This window comes from Dipodomys spectabilis, unplaced genomic scaffold (genome assembly GCF_019054845.1).
Source record: "Dipodomys spectabilis isolate Male_0828 unplaced genomic scaffold, ASM1905484v1 ptg000043l, whole genome shotgun sequence".
In the NCBI taxonomy this organism is placed as follows: Eukaryota; Metazoa; Chordata; class Mammalia; order Rodentia; family Heteromyidae; genus Dipodomys; species Dipodomys spectabilis.
The window spans coordinates 27,461,087-27,476,613 of record NW_024870720.1 but is presented as its reverse complement, the minus strand read 5'-3'; the positions used below and the strand labels follow the sequence as shown (position 1 = coordinate 27,476,613).

At 37.5% G+C, this 15,527-nt stretch overlaps 1 protein-coding gene across 1 annotated transcript in view; it reads right to left on the bottom strand.

The window, feature by feature from the left end:
* Positions 1–10,973: 10,973 nt before the first annotated feature.
* Positions 10,974–15,527, bottom strand: part of Npffr2 (neuropeptide FF receptor 2) — a 45,182-nt gene continuing 40,628 nt past the window's right edge. Inside the window, exon 4 of the mRNA XM_042678330.1 lies at positions 10,974–11,776. Within this exon, the coding sequence (XP_042534264.1) occupies positions 10,996–11,776 (781 nt within the window). The 3' untranslated portion in view covers positions 10,974–10,995. The remainder of the gene's footprint in view (positions 11,777–15,527) is intronic.

Sequence of the window (15,527 nt, the reverse complement as noted above, 5' to 3'; positions counted from 1 at the left end):
TCCTGAGGAGGGTATGAGGTTAAAATGAAGAAGCTATATGTCACACGTGTATATTTCTTGTGCCTGTTTGCATTTGTGTTCACTTTCATAATTGTGTGTTTGTGTGTGGAAGAGGGAGAGAGGGAGGGATAAGGGAGAGAGAAAGAGGGAGGAAGAGAGAAAGAAAAAGAAGGAGAGGGAAAGACACTAGCTAAAATTTATGTGGAAAGAGTCTCACTACTCAGGGATAAGAATGAAGCTATAGACTGAACTATCAATACGTTTTATCTCCCTAGACAAAATAATTCACCATGATGTGTACTTGTGCCTAAATCCATAACAAAAAAATCTAACCTTCATATTTCTATTAAAACTATTGAGGAATGATGCAAAGCTCTCTTTCCACTGAAGTATCTTAAACTATTAAGACAGGAGTTGTAGATGCTAGAAGAGAATGCACCTGGAAATCCAGCCAACAAAGGAATATCAGAGTAAAGGAAGAATAAAGATTCTGGTTTGTCAGCAATTAGATCATATTACCCCCGAGTTGCCTACATGAATTAATACACTTCCTTCTTTTCAAAAGCTGGTTTAAATTCAGTTTCTATCATTTGCAATCCAAAGAGACCAACTACTATGAAAGACATTTGTGGAATAGAGATGTTGCAAGTGGACAGAACAAAAATACTATAATGTTTGCAGATGAGCCCAAGATCCCTGAGTTGAGAAGATCTATGGCCTTGTTTACTAATCCAACATGTTCTAAGAATATAAGCCAATAAAAATTTTGTGCTTAATAAATAAGGATTTAATATTGACATAATTCCCAGAGCACTCTCTCCAATCTTTGTCAAAAAAGTTGGGCTGTTTTTTGTTGTTTTTTTTAATCATGCATCCCTTTGATGAGAAGAATATTCTACATTTGGCCACTGAGTATACTGAAGACAGAAATTATTGTATGTTCACCATCCAGTAATTTTATCATGATTTATCCTTTTCCTCTCATTTTTCTATACTTTCTGATTGGGAGATTGTTGAGTAGGGATTCATTGTATGACATGAAAAATCCATGATCAAAATTTAATCACATTCCTATGAGATAAGGACCCACAAGTAGATTTTAGAAGATGAATGTGAATTTGTGCTGTCTTATCTTGGCAGTTGCTTAAGGCTACTTTTGTGTCTATGCATTAGGTTTTATCTGATGATTTGGAGGAATTTTCACCATCTAGTATTTGGGAAGAACGCTGATGATTTCACAGCCATGGTATAGAGAGTTTATTCAATTTTGCTTACCAGATATCCATGATTCCCTTTTGAGTAACCATACTTTCATGCCTCAGTTTTCTGTCTAGAAATTCCTTATCTGACTTGTGTGGAACCAAACTGCCTGTTTTTCAGATGTGGCTAAAGGACCATTATCTTAGCCATTACCTTCAGTGATAGGAATGCGACTCATTTCTGGGGCTTCTAAACTTACACCTCTGTAACCTATGAAAAAGCAAGGTTGGGCTCTCAGAAGCAATCTTGTCATGACGTAGAGCCTGAGTAAGAAGAAAGCAAAATCTGAAGAATGCAGATTAATGAAAGAGAAAAAGACATCATCTCAGCATGAGCACATGCATTTATACTCATCACTGAATTTTAATTATAGAAACCAATTCATTCTGAAATACTCAGTTCCTTGAGAGTGTAGGATTCAATTCTGCTTGCTTATTCACTGCCTAGAAGAAAAGATACAACTCAGCAGCTAGCAAGACAGTTTTATTGAAGCGTAGAAGCACAGGAGGAATGGCCACTTCCCTTGGTTATACTGATTTGATGAGAAGTAAATGCTAAGACTCATCTACCCTCACGGGGAGGAAATTACAGATAGTTGTGAGCAACAGCAGATAAGAATCATAGAAGCCATATTAAAGCCCTTTCACCACATACAAGGAAAAATTAATGGTCTAACATTTTGGGGTGGGGATTATTATAAAAACAGTAGATTGAAATTCAGCCTAATAAAAGCTTGGTGCTAATGGTCTACACATTCAATTCTACCTACACAGGAGGCTGAGATCTGAAAATTGTGGTTTGAAGCCAGACTGGGAAGGAAAGTCCATGAGACTCTTATCTCCAATTAATCATCAGAAAGCCAGAAGTAGAATTGTGGCTCAAATGGTAAAGCACAAGCCTTGAATGAAAAAGCTCAGGAACAGTGCCTAGGCCATGAATTTCATTCTTAGGACTGGCAAACTCATAGGCATGCACATACACGGACAAATGCACGTGCACATGCACATACACACACACACGCACAAACACACACACACACATACACACACACACGAATACCTACTGTGAAGTGAATAAGGACAAGAATATAAATGAATTTACCCCATTTTGAAGTATGGGAACATTCTGTTCCTTATGTTTGGCAGACATTAATGAGACTTTTAAATTTTATGGTGAAAAGAATAGTAAGAATAATTCAGTGTTACTGAAAGAGAAGACTTTGGTTTGCAAATGATACTCTGGAGATGACAAAAATGTCCTGGGGGAAAGAGAATGGGCTGGCACAGTTAGTGTTTGGAGGTTAGCGTTATGTCTTGATGAGGTTGTATTCGTTGTAAGAAGAGATGGTTCCAACATTAAGGAAAACAAAAATAATAATCTAGTCTTTTCTGCTGTCACACATATTTTGTTTAGAGGTGTCAAACATATTATTCATATATAGCATTGCTTCAGAGAATTATTAAGGATTACCATGCTGTTGTACATATTTATGCTATAGATAATTCTGAGTTTTGCCAAAAGGAAGGAGATGTATTCAGAGGGGAGGGGGCAAGGGAATAAGGGAGTGAGGAAGAGAGAGAGGGAGGGAAGGAGAGAGGGAAGAAGAAGGAAGAAAGGAAAAATGAGAATTGGATTACCACACTGTTGTACATATTTATGCTATAGATAATTCTGAGTTTTGCCAAAAGGAAGGAGATGTATTCAGGGCGGGAGGGGGGGGCAAGGGAATAAGGGAATGAGGAAGAGAGGGAGGGAGGGAGGAAGGAGGAAGGAAGGAAGGAAAAATGAGAATTGGATGGGGAGGGGAAGGAAAAGAGAAAGAAAGTATGCCTAGAATTTAATTATATCTGTATCTCCATTGAAAATATATTCATTTCATTTTCTGTCATTTCTTCTCAGTAAAGTGCTGTGTGGAAAAAGTTTTGCTAAAATATGTGCTTTAAAATGAAATGTAAAAATGATCTGAGATTGGATATGACTTGTTGATTTTGTGTTCTCTCCCCTGTAGTTTTGATGATAAAACATTGCTTGATTTCTTTCCCTGACAGCTCTGTTATTAGTTGGTGCTTGTAAGAGAAATTTAGGCTGAAAATTGTTTGATGTTGGCAAATTAAAGAAGCACTCTTAGAAGTAGGGTCTAATGAAGGGGCTTGGCTCTGGGACTGTAAACCAGTTTTCAGTTTAGAGCTTCTTCAGAGTTCGTGCAATTTTAAACAAATGGTTTAATATTTCTGAATTCCAGTTTAATACCTATTAAATGGAGATTCACAATACTTACCTGATAGTTTGAGGTCAACTACACAGTCATATAAGCTTATTACACATAAGTATCAATAATAGATTGGGGGATTTTGTTGTTGTTTGCTTGTTATGGCCATTGTTCAAATGGCTATTTTAGAATAGCCCTATTTCAACTAAATAGTACTGTGCCTGGTAATAACAGATCGTGGATAGAATAAAATGTGCTTCCTCTTTGCAACTGGAAAAGCACTAGATACAGCTCTGAGGAGATCACATGTAGTATTCCATTGACTCTTCAAGTCATCCCATTATTATGATTGCATCACAGACAAAGAAACCGCATGGCATTGAGAGTTTTAGCAACTGGTATCCACGTGGCAGAGCCAGTTTAATTGCTTCTCTTTGTTCAAACTTGGTATCTCTACAATTTAGGTTTTATGTGTTTTGAAAATATATATAATGGTTATAACAGCATAGCACAGTGCTGCTGATACATAAAAGTCTCATTATGCCAGGTGCCAGTGGCTCACACCTGTAATCCTAGCTATTCAGGAGGCTGAAATCTAAGGATCATGGATTGAAGAAAAACAGAAAAGTCCACATGAGACTCTTATCTCCAATTAACCACTCAAGAACCAGAAGAGCTGTGGCTCAAAATGGAAGAGAGCTAGCTTTGACCAAAAGAGCTCAGGAGCAGTGCCCAGGCCCTGAGTTCAAGCCCCATAACTGAAAACAGAACAAACAAACAAAAAAAACCCCAAACTTCTCATTATAGGCTGCTATGGGTTAGGATGTGGCTCCATTTTTAATGTATTATGTGTGGCTCCATTTTTAATGTATTATGTGATCTTGGACAACTTTGGCATACATGTGTGAAGTCAGTTCCTCATAGGTAAAATGAGGCTGCTAATGGCTACCACATGGTCATACTGGGGAGATATCTATAGCATCTAGAGTCATCATTCTTAAGTGTGGTGCCACTGAAAATGTATAACTCAATTTCCCTAGTTCAGGAAACTTAAGAATTGCTTGACCTTGTGAATAGATTTTATATTGAATAGATGATATATGAGTATGATTTTTAAGTGAACAAATATTATGTTGTAGTATTTAAAATATAATTTTCCAAATAGAAAGTTTACGGGTTATTTATTTATTGCTGCTGTTATTTTTGTGTCAGTTCTAGGGCTTGAACTCAGGACCTTGGTGCTGTCCCTGAGATTTTTTTGCTCACAGATAGTACTCTACCACTTGAACCACAGCTCCACTCCTGGCTTTTTGGTGATTAATTGGAAAAAAGAGTGTCATGGGCTTTCCTGCCCAGGGTAGCTTCAAACCATGATCCTCAGATCTCGTCCTCCTGAGTAGCTAGGCACCACTGACACCTGGATAGATTTTAAGTTTTTATAATATACTTTCAATAAATTTAAATCCATATGAAATAAAAAAAAACTAAAAATAATAGTAATATAATTTTTGGTTCCAAGTTCTTTCCCTGAATTATTACTCATTGTCATGATACTTAGATTTTCACAGTAAAAAGAATGCACTGTTCTAGTCCTTCAATGATACACATTTATTTGTTTATAAGAAGTATTCTGTGGAAAACCAAGGATTTTGGAAAAATGGTTTCTTTTTATTCTAATTTATAATCACTGATCAAGGTGTTATCGAAGAGGCAATAAAAGGAGAACAATGCATGCAGACATAAAAGCACTTGTTCTGAAATTCAATTCACTTACAATGAATTTATCTAGAGTGAAGGATAACATACTGAACCCTAAAGAGACAGAGATTAAAAAACAAATTCTTTGGTCTAAAAGTTCACAATATTTTTTTTTGTCGGTCGTGGGGCTTGAACTCTGGGCCTGGACACTGTCCCTCAGCTCTTCAGCTCAAGGTGAGTGCTCTATCACTGGAGCCACAGCACCACTTCTGGCTTTTTCTGCTTATGTGGTACTGAGGAATCGATCCCAGGACCTCATGCTTGAAAGGCAAATACTCTACCACTGAGCCACCTTCCCAGCCCAAGCTCACAATATTAAAAGGAAATTAATACATGAAAACACACCTTACTTTCCTGTTCTATACCCACTGGACATCTTGCAGGATTAAAAGCTTCCATGTACATTTTTTTTCCATTTTCTTTTTCAGTAACCTACCTTGTCTCCCATACCTCATGCTCACTATTCAGAGAAAGGAAATGCCCCACCAGCACAATCCTTCAGGAAGACAGCGAAGAAGCAAGCACCAGGCAAATCTGGGGTTTCTGGATGCTCAATCATGTGAGCAGCGGGCAGGGGGGGGGGGGGAGGATGTTGACATGACATGACTAGAATTCCAGAACTATTAGAACACAAATCAAGCAGAACAATCACTAAAGGAAGAAATCTGATTAAATATATTTTACAAACTATATTTTTGTACAAAACTACACATTAACCAAACTCAAGACATAATTTCCAAAAATGAAGCCTATTTATGTTCACATTGCTGCCATAAATCCCAAACACTTCATGGCAGTTAATGGAATAACTATTCTCCATCTGTAAACCTTTGGAAGTAAAAAAAAAAAAAAAAAAAGTAGATGGGTCAGGCATAGAAGACATAGATGTAGATATTTCTGTCCCCAGAGGGAGGAAACAGGAGGAAATAATGAGTCAAGAAATCCAGCCAGCCAGATTCCATTAAGTAAACAGGTGCGGGAATGCTTCTGAATGCAGTGGTTCTTATACTATACCATTCTAATATCTTCTATAGTCACATCTTCCTCCGCCTCTCCTTCTGCACCTCTCTTCTGCTTATAATTGTCATTAGGAGTGCATTGACACTTCCTGCATAATTCAGGATGATGCCTTATCTCTAGATTCCTACCTTATTCAAAACTTCCTTTTGACAAATATAGTGTCATATTCACAGGCACCAGAAATTCAGGCATAGATGGGTTAACACCTGAAAGTACTCCCTAGAGTCAAAACTAATATTAGTGTAAAGAAAAAGAGAGAGAAATAAAAAATTGTGGTTTCAATAGTGTAAACCTTAGTCCATTTTCTCTTCCTGGTGGAAATTTAGCTTGGACATATACCCGCTCAACTGACTCCATTTCCTAGCTCCCTAGCAACTTAGTGTGGTTATGTGAGGGCTTTGTCCTGCCTGATGTAAGAAGCAGCAACTACATACCCTCTGGGTATCTCTAACTTAAAGACAAGCCATCTACCCTGACTTCCTTTCTTACTCCTATTTCTTATCCATAGATGTGCTCACCTGTCAGTTCTGACCATGAGACAGGCAATATCCTAAGGTAGAAGTTGGCAAAAATTTCTAGAATTGTTCAGATAATATATCTATTTTGGCTCTGTGACCTATTTGGTCTCTATCTCAACTGCTCTACTCTTGAACTGTTTAACAAAGGCAGTCATAGACAATACAGTAACAGATGTGAGCAGAACTGTGCTGTAATATAATTTTATTTATCACAACACATGGCAAGCCACATTTGATGGCTGTTTTCTCAAATCTGCTCTAGGGGCAGGAAAAGATCTGGGTTTTACATCAAGTCTCCAATAATCTTGATTACTGACTTCACAGACAATTTCATGAGAAAGATACAAATAACTATTTTCTTTAAACCACTGGGTATTTTGGAACTTTGCCATAGTGACTTTGAAATTTTGCCATAATGGCTTAATATTTATTCTTTTTTTTGGGGGGGGGGGGTCTTGTCGTGGGGCCTGAACTCTGGGCCTGGGTGCTGTCCCTCAGCTCTTCAGCTCAAGGCTAGCGCTCTACCACTTGAGCCACAGCACCACTTCCGGCTTTTTTCTTTTTGCTTATGTGGTGCTGAGGAATTGAACCCAGGGCCTCATGCATGCAAGGCAAGTGCTCTACCACTGAGCCACCTTCCCAGCCCTAAATATTTATTCTTATATTTACCTAGACATACACATCGAATCAAGAAAAGTATTGAACTCTGAAGTCAAGAATTAGTGTTGTGAATGAAGAAATACTGTTACAAATAACTAAGGAAAAAAAATCAAATAATCTAATGGAAATGTAGGCAAAGGAGAGTGACAGGAAATCAAAGAGGAAACATGAGTGAATTCAAATAATAATAAGATAGAAACAAAGTTGAATAAAGGTTTTATTAAGTGCAATTGTTCAACAACTGAAATAAAAGCAACACCAGGATGTAGGTTTTCACTTATGAAACCAGCAAGAAAAAATGACTTTTATGGAGTGCATGAAAAAAACTTACACCACAGAGGCACAAACTGTTAAAAAAAAATCTAAGAAATATCTGACAGTAGATATTAAAACCATGCATTTTGTCTAAGCAATAAAATTTCTCAGAAGTGTATTCCAAGATGACTGTAAATACACCTATTATGCAGTATACATAATTGCTTCATCTTATAAAACATAAGAAATCCCGTTGTAGCTATGTAGAAGTTCAATAAAATAGCATTGAAAAGAAAAAAATAAAGATTTTCAAACAAGATGGAAACATGTTCTTGACATACTAAATGACAGTTATAAAATATATCCCCCAGAATCATAATCTTATTAAATAAAGCATGCACACGCACCCAAAAGGACAGCAGGGATTGCTATTAAGAGAGGACAGCAGGATAAGAAATGATTTTCATTTACTTCAACAGCTTTGCCATAATGTCAAATATCTCATTGTATTTTGAATTATCTTGAATATCTGAAAATAAAATGTGAATCATTTATATTTTAAATGAATTTAAAACTAAAAGCATTTGCAACTATCTAATTTATTTAACAGATATCTGTCATGTATCTAGTATGACTAGCTCATAACCATATAGTCCCAATATTCAGGAGGATAAAGTAGGATAATTCCAAGTTCAAGCTTTACCTGGGCTATATAGTGAGACTTTTCTCAAAAGAAGGAAGCGAGGAAGGAAGGAAGGAAGGAAGGAAGGAAGGAAAGAAGGAAGGAAGGAAGGAAGGAAGGAAGGAAGGAAGGGAGGGAGGGAGGGAGGGAGGGAGGGAGGGAGGGAGGGAGGGAGAGAGGGAGGGAGGAAGGGAGGAAGGGAGGAAGAAAGGAGGGAGGGAGGGAGGAAAAGGAAAAGAAAGAGAGGGAAGAAGGGATATAGACAGTAAACAAAGAAATAAGTAAATCAAGAGAAGAGATAAGAATTGCTGTGAAGAAAATGAGCAATTTTTTTTAAAGTGTGTGCACATGTTTTAGTAGGCAGAAAGCAAGCTTCTGTATGAATTTTACAAAGAAGAGAAAATTTGCTATCTCTTTCTGGAGACTGAGTGCTGACTATCAAAAGAACTAAAAGATCCAAGACTAAATATAAGGATTTGATTCAATGAGGAGACTTTCACAATCATTAAGCAGTAATGGGAGAACAAAGGTGATGTAAGGCAGGGAGTTGAGAGTTAAGACCATGATGTGAGCTCTGAGTACTGCTCCTTCAAATGGAAGGATGCTCATGAGCAAGTATCATCTCCATCAGATAATCCTCAACACCTAAGTACACAAACTAAATAATAGTTCACTAAAATTCAAAGAGTTGCTTTCCCTAATTACAAGAAATAATACTACACAGTTCAATTCATATAAAAACTTAATAATTACACCTCAAAAGCTTGGTGCTACCTTTCAGTTTGAACCATATAAAGGACTGGAAAAATGTGATCCTTTCAAAGCTGGAGATTTATTCTCATTGTCAAGCAATTGATTGTTTTCTAGGGATATATCTTCCTTAGAAAAAGCTATCATTTACAATCTTTTACATAATTATAACATAGCAGAATTCGGGGCTTGCCAATTTTCCTTTTAACCAGAGTACAAATTTGTAAACCATAGGTTCTGGTTTTAAATACTGTGCCCAGTAGGAAATTTGGAATGATTGTTTTTACAGTCTGTATACTTTCTAAGAGTCTTAAGATGACAACTGAACATCTCTGACAAAGCACTTTAAAAGTGTGTGTGGTGGTGGGGGTAGTTGTTCCACAGACACCTGTTGTATTTGCTTCTTTATTTGGAGATTCTGTTAGAAAGAATGTCTGGAATCCTGAATCACCTCTATATCACATTTTGGTCCAATGAGAAAATAAACAGTGAAAATACTAAAAGTCTAATAGCAACTTTTATGGAACCATATGATCATTTCCCAAGTTTATGCTCTTTACAAGGAAAGCCATCTATGAAGCATGAAGAAATGTGTCTCCTTTTGTTGGGTACCACAGTTCTAATACACAAGATGAATCCCCTGTGACATCTTATACATGGACGTACAATGACTTGCTTCTAGACTCATCCAAATAATGATTAGAAAAAATTGAAGAACCAAATTCAAAAGGATATAACACATCTTAGAAAATATAATACACTTTAAAGACAAGCATGTCAGTAAGTCTGTAGTCAACATTTTATTTCATTTTTAAAATTATCTTTAAGTCGTTGTACCAAGGGGTTTCAATTCAACATGTTATCTCTAGTTGGTTGGTCCATACTATTTTCCACAGTGACTGCACAAATTCAGATTTCTACCAACAATGCGAAAAAGTTCCCTTTACTCTCCTCCCAGCACTGCTGTCCTCTGTCTTTCTGGTAATGAGGAGTCAGGTGGTATCTCATTGTGGTTTTCATCCACATTCCACATGAATGATGTCGAACTTTTTTTTTCTGGTCTTCTTAGCCAGGGCTTTTTCTGATGTGTTGCAATTGAGTTGTTTGGGTTCCTTATATATTCTGGGTATTAACCCAGCTACATTTTCAAATTCAAAATCAGAGGGAGAATTGACAGAAAGCATTTTCATGCAAAATATTGCTAATCTATTACTATGTGGAGAAACAGGTGTTTATGTATATATAAATTTACAAGATATACGTGCTTGATTCATTTCACTCACACTCAAGCAGCTAAGGCCAGCAGGAAGCAGAGAGGTCAGGCTTTGAAAATTTTGTGTGGAATGGACTTATCCAAACAAATGTAGCCATTTTGTATGCTTTAAAAGTTATTACATGAAAAGGCTTTAGTAGATCTTTTCTTTAGAACATCAGAAAGAAATGATGGACAAAGCCATAAAGCAACAGTATTTAGCTATGTAATGCACAGCAGCATTAGGGTTACCAGAGCAGGCCTGTGTGTGTGTGTGTGTGTGTGTGTGTGTGTGTGTGTGTGTGTGTGTGTGTGTGTGTGTGTGTGCGCGCGCGCGTGCGTGCTAGTCCTGGGGCTTGAACTCAGGGTATAAGTATTGTCCCTGAGCTGTTTTTCTCAATGCTAACACCTAAGCCACAGCTCCACCTCCAACTTTTTGGCAGTTAATTTGAGATAAGAGTCTCACAAACTTTCCTACTCAGGCTGATTTTGAACTGCAATCCTCAGATCTCAGTCTCCTGCATAGTTAGGCTTACAGGGTTTAGCCACCAGCACCAGGTGACGTAGTGGGGCTTTTAAAGTCTCATTACTTTTGGTAACTTCTTCCAATTCTTCCATCATTAATTCCCCATTAGAGATTTTCAGCACTTTCTCCATACAGCAAATTTTCCCTGTGCTGGTTTTGGAATGCAGGTTCCTGGGTGAGCTGCTCAGACGTATGTATGGCCACATTGTTTTGACATCTTAGGGCATAAGCTTCTGTGGGCTTTGCCCCTTTCTGGCAGAGCTGGATCTGGAAAGCATCTTGGAAACCGCTACGAAAATTTTCATTGAAGAAACCATAAATGATGGGGTTGATGCTGCTATTGCAAAAGGCAAGCCAGTGGGCAAACGGGTAGATGTAGATGTTGATGACCCGCAGTGCCTCTGGAGAGAGGTCAGCATAATCAGACAGCATCATCAGGGTCCACAGGGGCAGCCAGGAGAGAATGAAGAGCAAGGCCACCGTCAGCAGCATCTTGATGACCTTCTGCTTCTTCTTGGACACCATGTGCAATTGCTCCTGGCTCTGCTTGCCTGGGAGGGACAGGGCTGTATTGAGGAGTACCATTCCAATCCTGCCATACATGATGACAATGAGAGACAGGGGAGCCAAGTAGATGGTGGCAAAGAGCACAGTGGTGTAGAACTTTCTCATTCCCTGATTTGGCCAGTCCTCATGGCACCAGTAGACTGGGATGGTTTTATTCTGGGAACTGAGTCTCACTCGGTAGTATTTTTCTTCCTGTACGTGCAACATGATTGCAGATGGAGCCATGATAGTGATCGCCAAGACCCAGATGATCACAATAATGACAAAGGCTACTTTGAGAGTGAATTTGGGTTTAAAAGGGTAGACCACACATCGGAATCTGCAATGAAAAGCAAATATGTATGAGCCACTACCTCCCAATGTCTGCTCAGGTTGTGAATCATGTCTATTCAAGTAGCTAAGTTCTCCATCCATATTCACCTCCAAAGCATAGCAAGTTATCTGTAGCAGTGAAGTCCGCACTGTCATTTTTGTATTTGATATGTGTTTGAGCACAAAATTTGAACAAGTCAAGCATTTCAGGCACAATAATAATAATAATATTGGTAACTGGCATATACAGACCGTTCCATTGGTTTGCATGAGTTATCACTTTAAGCCTCACTACTTAAAACACGAGGACGCAGATACAGAAAAGGTAAACATGTTGCCTGTTTTAGCGTTTTAGCACAGGTTTGTTGGCTTGGTGCTGTCCACCTGACAGTGTGCCCAGTAGACCGTGAGCTCTACTAGGCTGTTACAGGCAATCTCCTTCACTTTCTTGGTGTTCCCCAAAACACTATCTCTGTACTTGACCATGAAACCTGCTTTGGCCAATAGTAGGCAGAAGCTTTGTATGCACATTGGCTTGTCCTTTTGGAATGTTTCCAACTTGCATCTTCCATATTCCTAATTCAAGACGCTTGAATTAGGTGAGAGGCATGTAAGGAAAGGCCCTAGGGGATGGCAGGCTGCCCATCTTGGCTGTTGCAGCCTCTGCTTAAGTCCCAGGGTAACACCACTATAACATGCAGAGCAGGAGAGCCACCCCGAGGCGCCAGCAACCAACAGAACCATGAGGAGCAATACAGCATTATTTGTTTTAAGCCACTATTTTGATGATTGATTTTAGAGCTTTGGGTCTAAGAGTTTCTATAACAAATTTATGAGCCTTTTAGATATTCTATGTCATCTAGTGAACATGAAAATCCAGCATCAGCATGTAGAGTAATGTGTAATTCATTTCATTACTTTAGTTATTATGGAGCTTCCTACAACTATATTGATAATTATTATATTGATTATAATCAACCCATACTATGAAGCATTACTAGCATTTTATATGTGTTCCAAGTGCTATTACTTTTTTCATCTTTGATTTTTCTTGATTACTCTACAAAATGAAATTTTATCAAAATTATCTTTCAGATCTGCAAGTAAAGAAATTTAGAGATTTAAGTGGGAGAGCAGAAACTTCCAATTAATTCATGTGGGATATCTTCAGACAATACCCAGTTAGCTTGGAATCTGACTTCTCTGTTGTCATCTTTCATAAATCTTTCCTTTGCCAGGTCTTCTCTCTAATAACCAAGAGTCCTTCTAGTCTCCTAATCAGTGAGTCTTCTTCCACTTTGAAACTGTGAGTAATTTCAAAAGCACAATTCTAAGTATTTTGATTTTATGAAGATCAACTATTGAGTTTAAAATATTGTTTTATCATTTATTAAGGCATAGGCAGAAAGAAGAGAGGATAGTCTAGGTTGAGAAATAGTTAGTGGAAAAATTATCCAACAAGCACTAAAGTTGGACTAGGGTTTGGACTTTATCCAGAGAAAAGGGAGATTCATTGAAGGATTTTACATGGCTAAGTGGAAGATTACTATTTTTATTATGGTTATTTACTTTTTGTAATTTATTATTTATAAATAAACATATATTAAATGATAAGTCATTATTGTTTTGGTGTTATTGGTGCTACCTCTGAAAAATTAAAAACAGAATGAGTCAAATTAAATTTACTTACTTGACAAAAGTATGTAAAATGCAATTTAAAACTCACGCTCTCTCTGGAAATCAAAGCATTACACCACGTACAGGACAAATTAATCTGTATGTTTATTTATTAATTAACCTCATTTAAGTTTTTCTAACATAAAGATGAGGAGAAAAATATCTCCTTACTTTTTTACCCAAATTTAACAAACTTTTGGTGCTAACCACAACTTAAGCATTAGCAACCCAGTGGAAATCCTGTTGGCAGATAAACTTCTTCCTCTTTGCCTAGGAGTTCAGAAGTTGCTGCACACACACACACACACACACACACACACACACACACACACACACACACACACACACAGTTTTTTGGTTGTTTTTTTTTTTTTTTGTCAGTTGTGGGGCCTGAATTTTGGGCCTGGACACTGTACCTGAGCTCTTCAGCTCAAGGCTAGTGCTCTACCACTTGAGCCACAGCACCACATCTGTCTTTTTCTGCTTATGTGGTGCTGAGGAATTGAACCCAGGGCCTCTTGCATGCAAGGCAAGCACTCTACCACAGAGCCACCTTCCCAGCCCTGCTACCTATATTTTTATGCTTTTCAATTATTAGTCTTCATCTTTAGTGCCTTAAAATTTAGTGGTACCATGTTGTATATCTCATTACATAACCTCCTTCATTGAGGGCTTATGCTTTTGAAATGTTTGCATGTTGATCTATTTCGTTTTAGTCACAATACATCTTTTGAAAGATGTAGCGCATGCATTAATTTTATTCTCATTTACTTTTTAAGATGAAGATCAATATTTCTTTCTAAATATGTTCAGGAGAGTAATAGAAAGAGTAAAAAAAAAGAATTGAATACTTAAATACTAAGATAGTCTCAGGATCTATGCTGAAATACAAGTAATAGTACAGATATTTATTCACTCTGAATTTATGCAATTATACAACTAAAGTATTCCATTATTACAAATATTCAACAAAACAATAATTTAGTAGAACCACTACTTAGTAGTAGTAGTACATAAATAAAAGGTGTATAATTAACATAATTTAGCATAATTATAGGAGCAGTTTCAGGGTATAGTGACTTGGGAAAACATTAAGGCTCAAATTTCACGATGATTAATAAAGGTTTAAATTTTATTCTATTTACCTATTTACCTATATACCAAATAAAATGATTACCTGATAGGTCCTTGGGAATTGGGTAAAACATCATTCAAATAATGATATAAATAATAGATCAATATTAGAAATAAAATCTAACCAGTTTGTTCTTTTGATATCAACAATTCCATTGTAGGGGCTGGGAAGGTGGCTCAGTGGTAGAACGCTTGCCTTGCATGCATGAGGCCCTGGGTTCAACTCCTCAGCACCACATAAGCAAAAAGAAAAAAAAGCCGGAAGTGGTACTATGGTTCAAGTGGTAGAGTGCTAGCCTTGAGCTGAAGAGCTGAGGGACAGCGCCCAGGCCCAGAGTTCAGGCCCCACGACCGGACCCCCAATAAAACAAAAAACAAAAAATAAAACCAATTCCATTGTATTTCAGACTTTTAACCTCGCTTGCTTTCTCTTTACATACACACACACACACACACACACACACACACACTGCTGCTACTAGTTGGCAGTTTCACTTGGTTGGACAGTTTGTCTTCTAGATCACTGTTTATATAGTTTGTCAATATTTCTTCATGCCTACTGCTGCTGCCTAAATGGAGGCATGTGACCCCTCCCAGCTGGTTCCTTGTAAAAGTTTCTTAACTATTCTCTTTCCATATCACATTACTCCAGTCCATCTCACTAGCTGCTGAAGAGTCTAGAATGATAGACAAATATTTATTTGTGTCGCTTAAGCAAGAGACTAATAAATCTGTACGTCTTTGGGACAAGTTTTCACTCCTTAAAATGTAAAATGGGTCTATGAAAATCAACTGGTGTTCCCTAATATTCACCCTCCTTCCTATTCCCACTGAACTGTCTTTATTACCTAAACAAGCTTCTTTCAAGAGCTCTATGTAGGTAGATGTTAAGGCTTAAAAGTCATTCTTTCCCTAGTATCTTCCTAAGGCAAATGTATAATACCTTG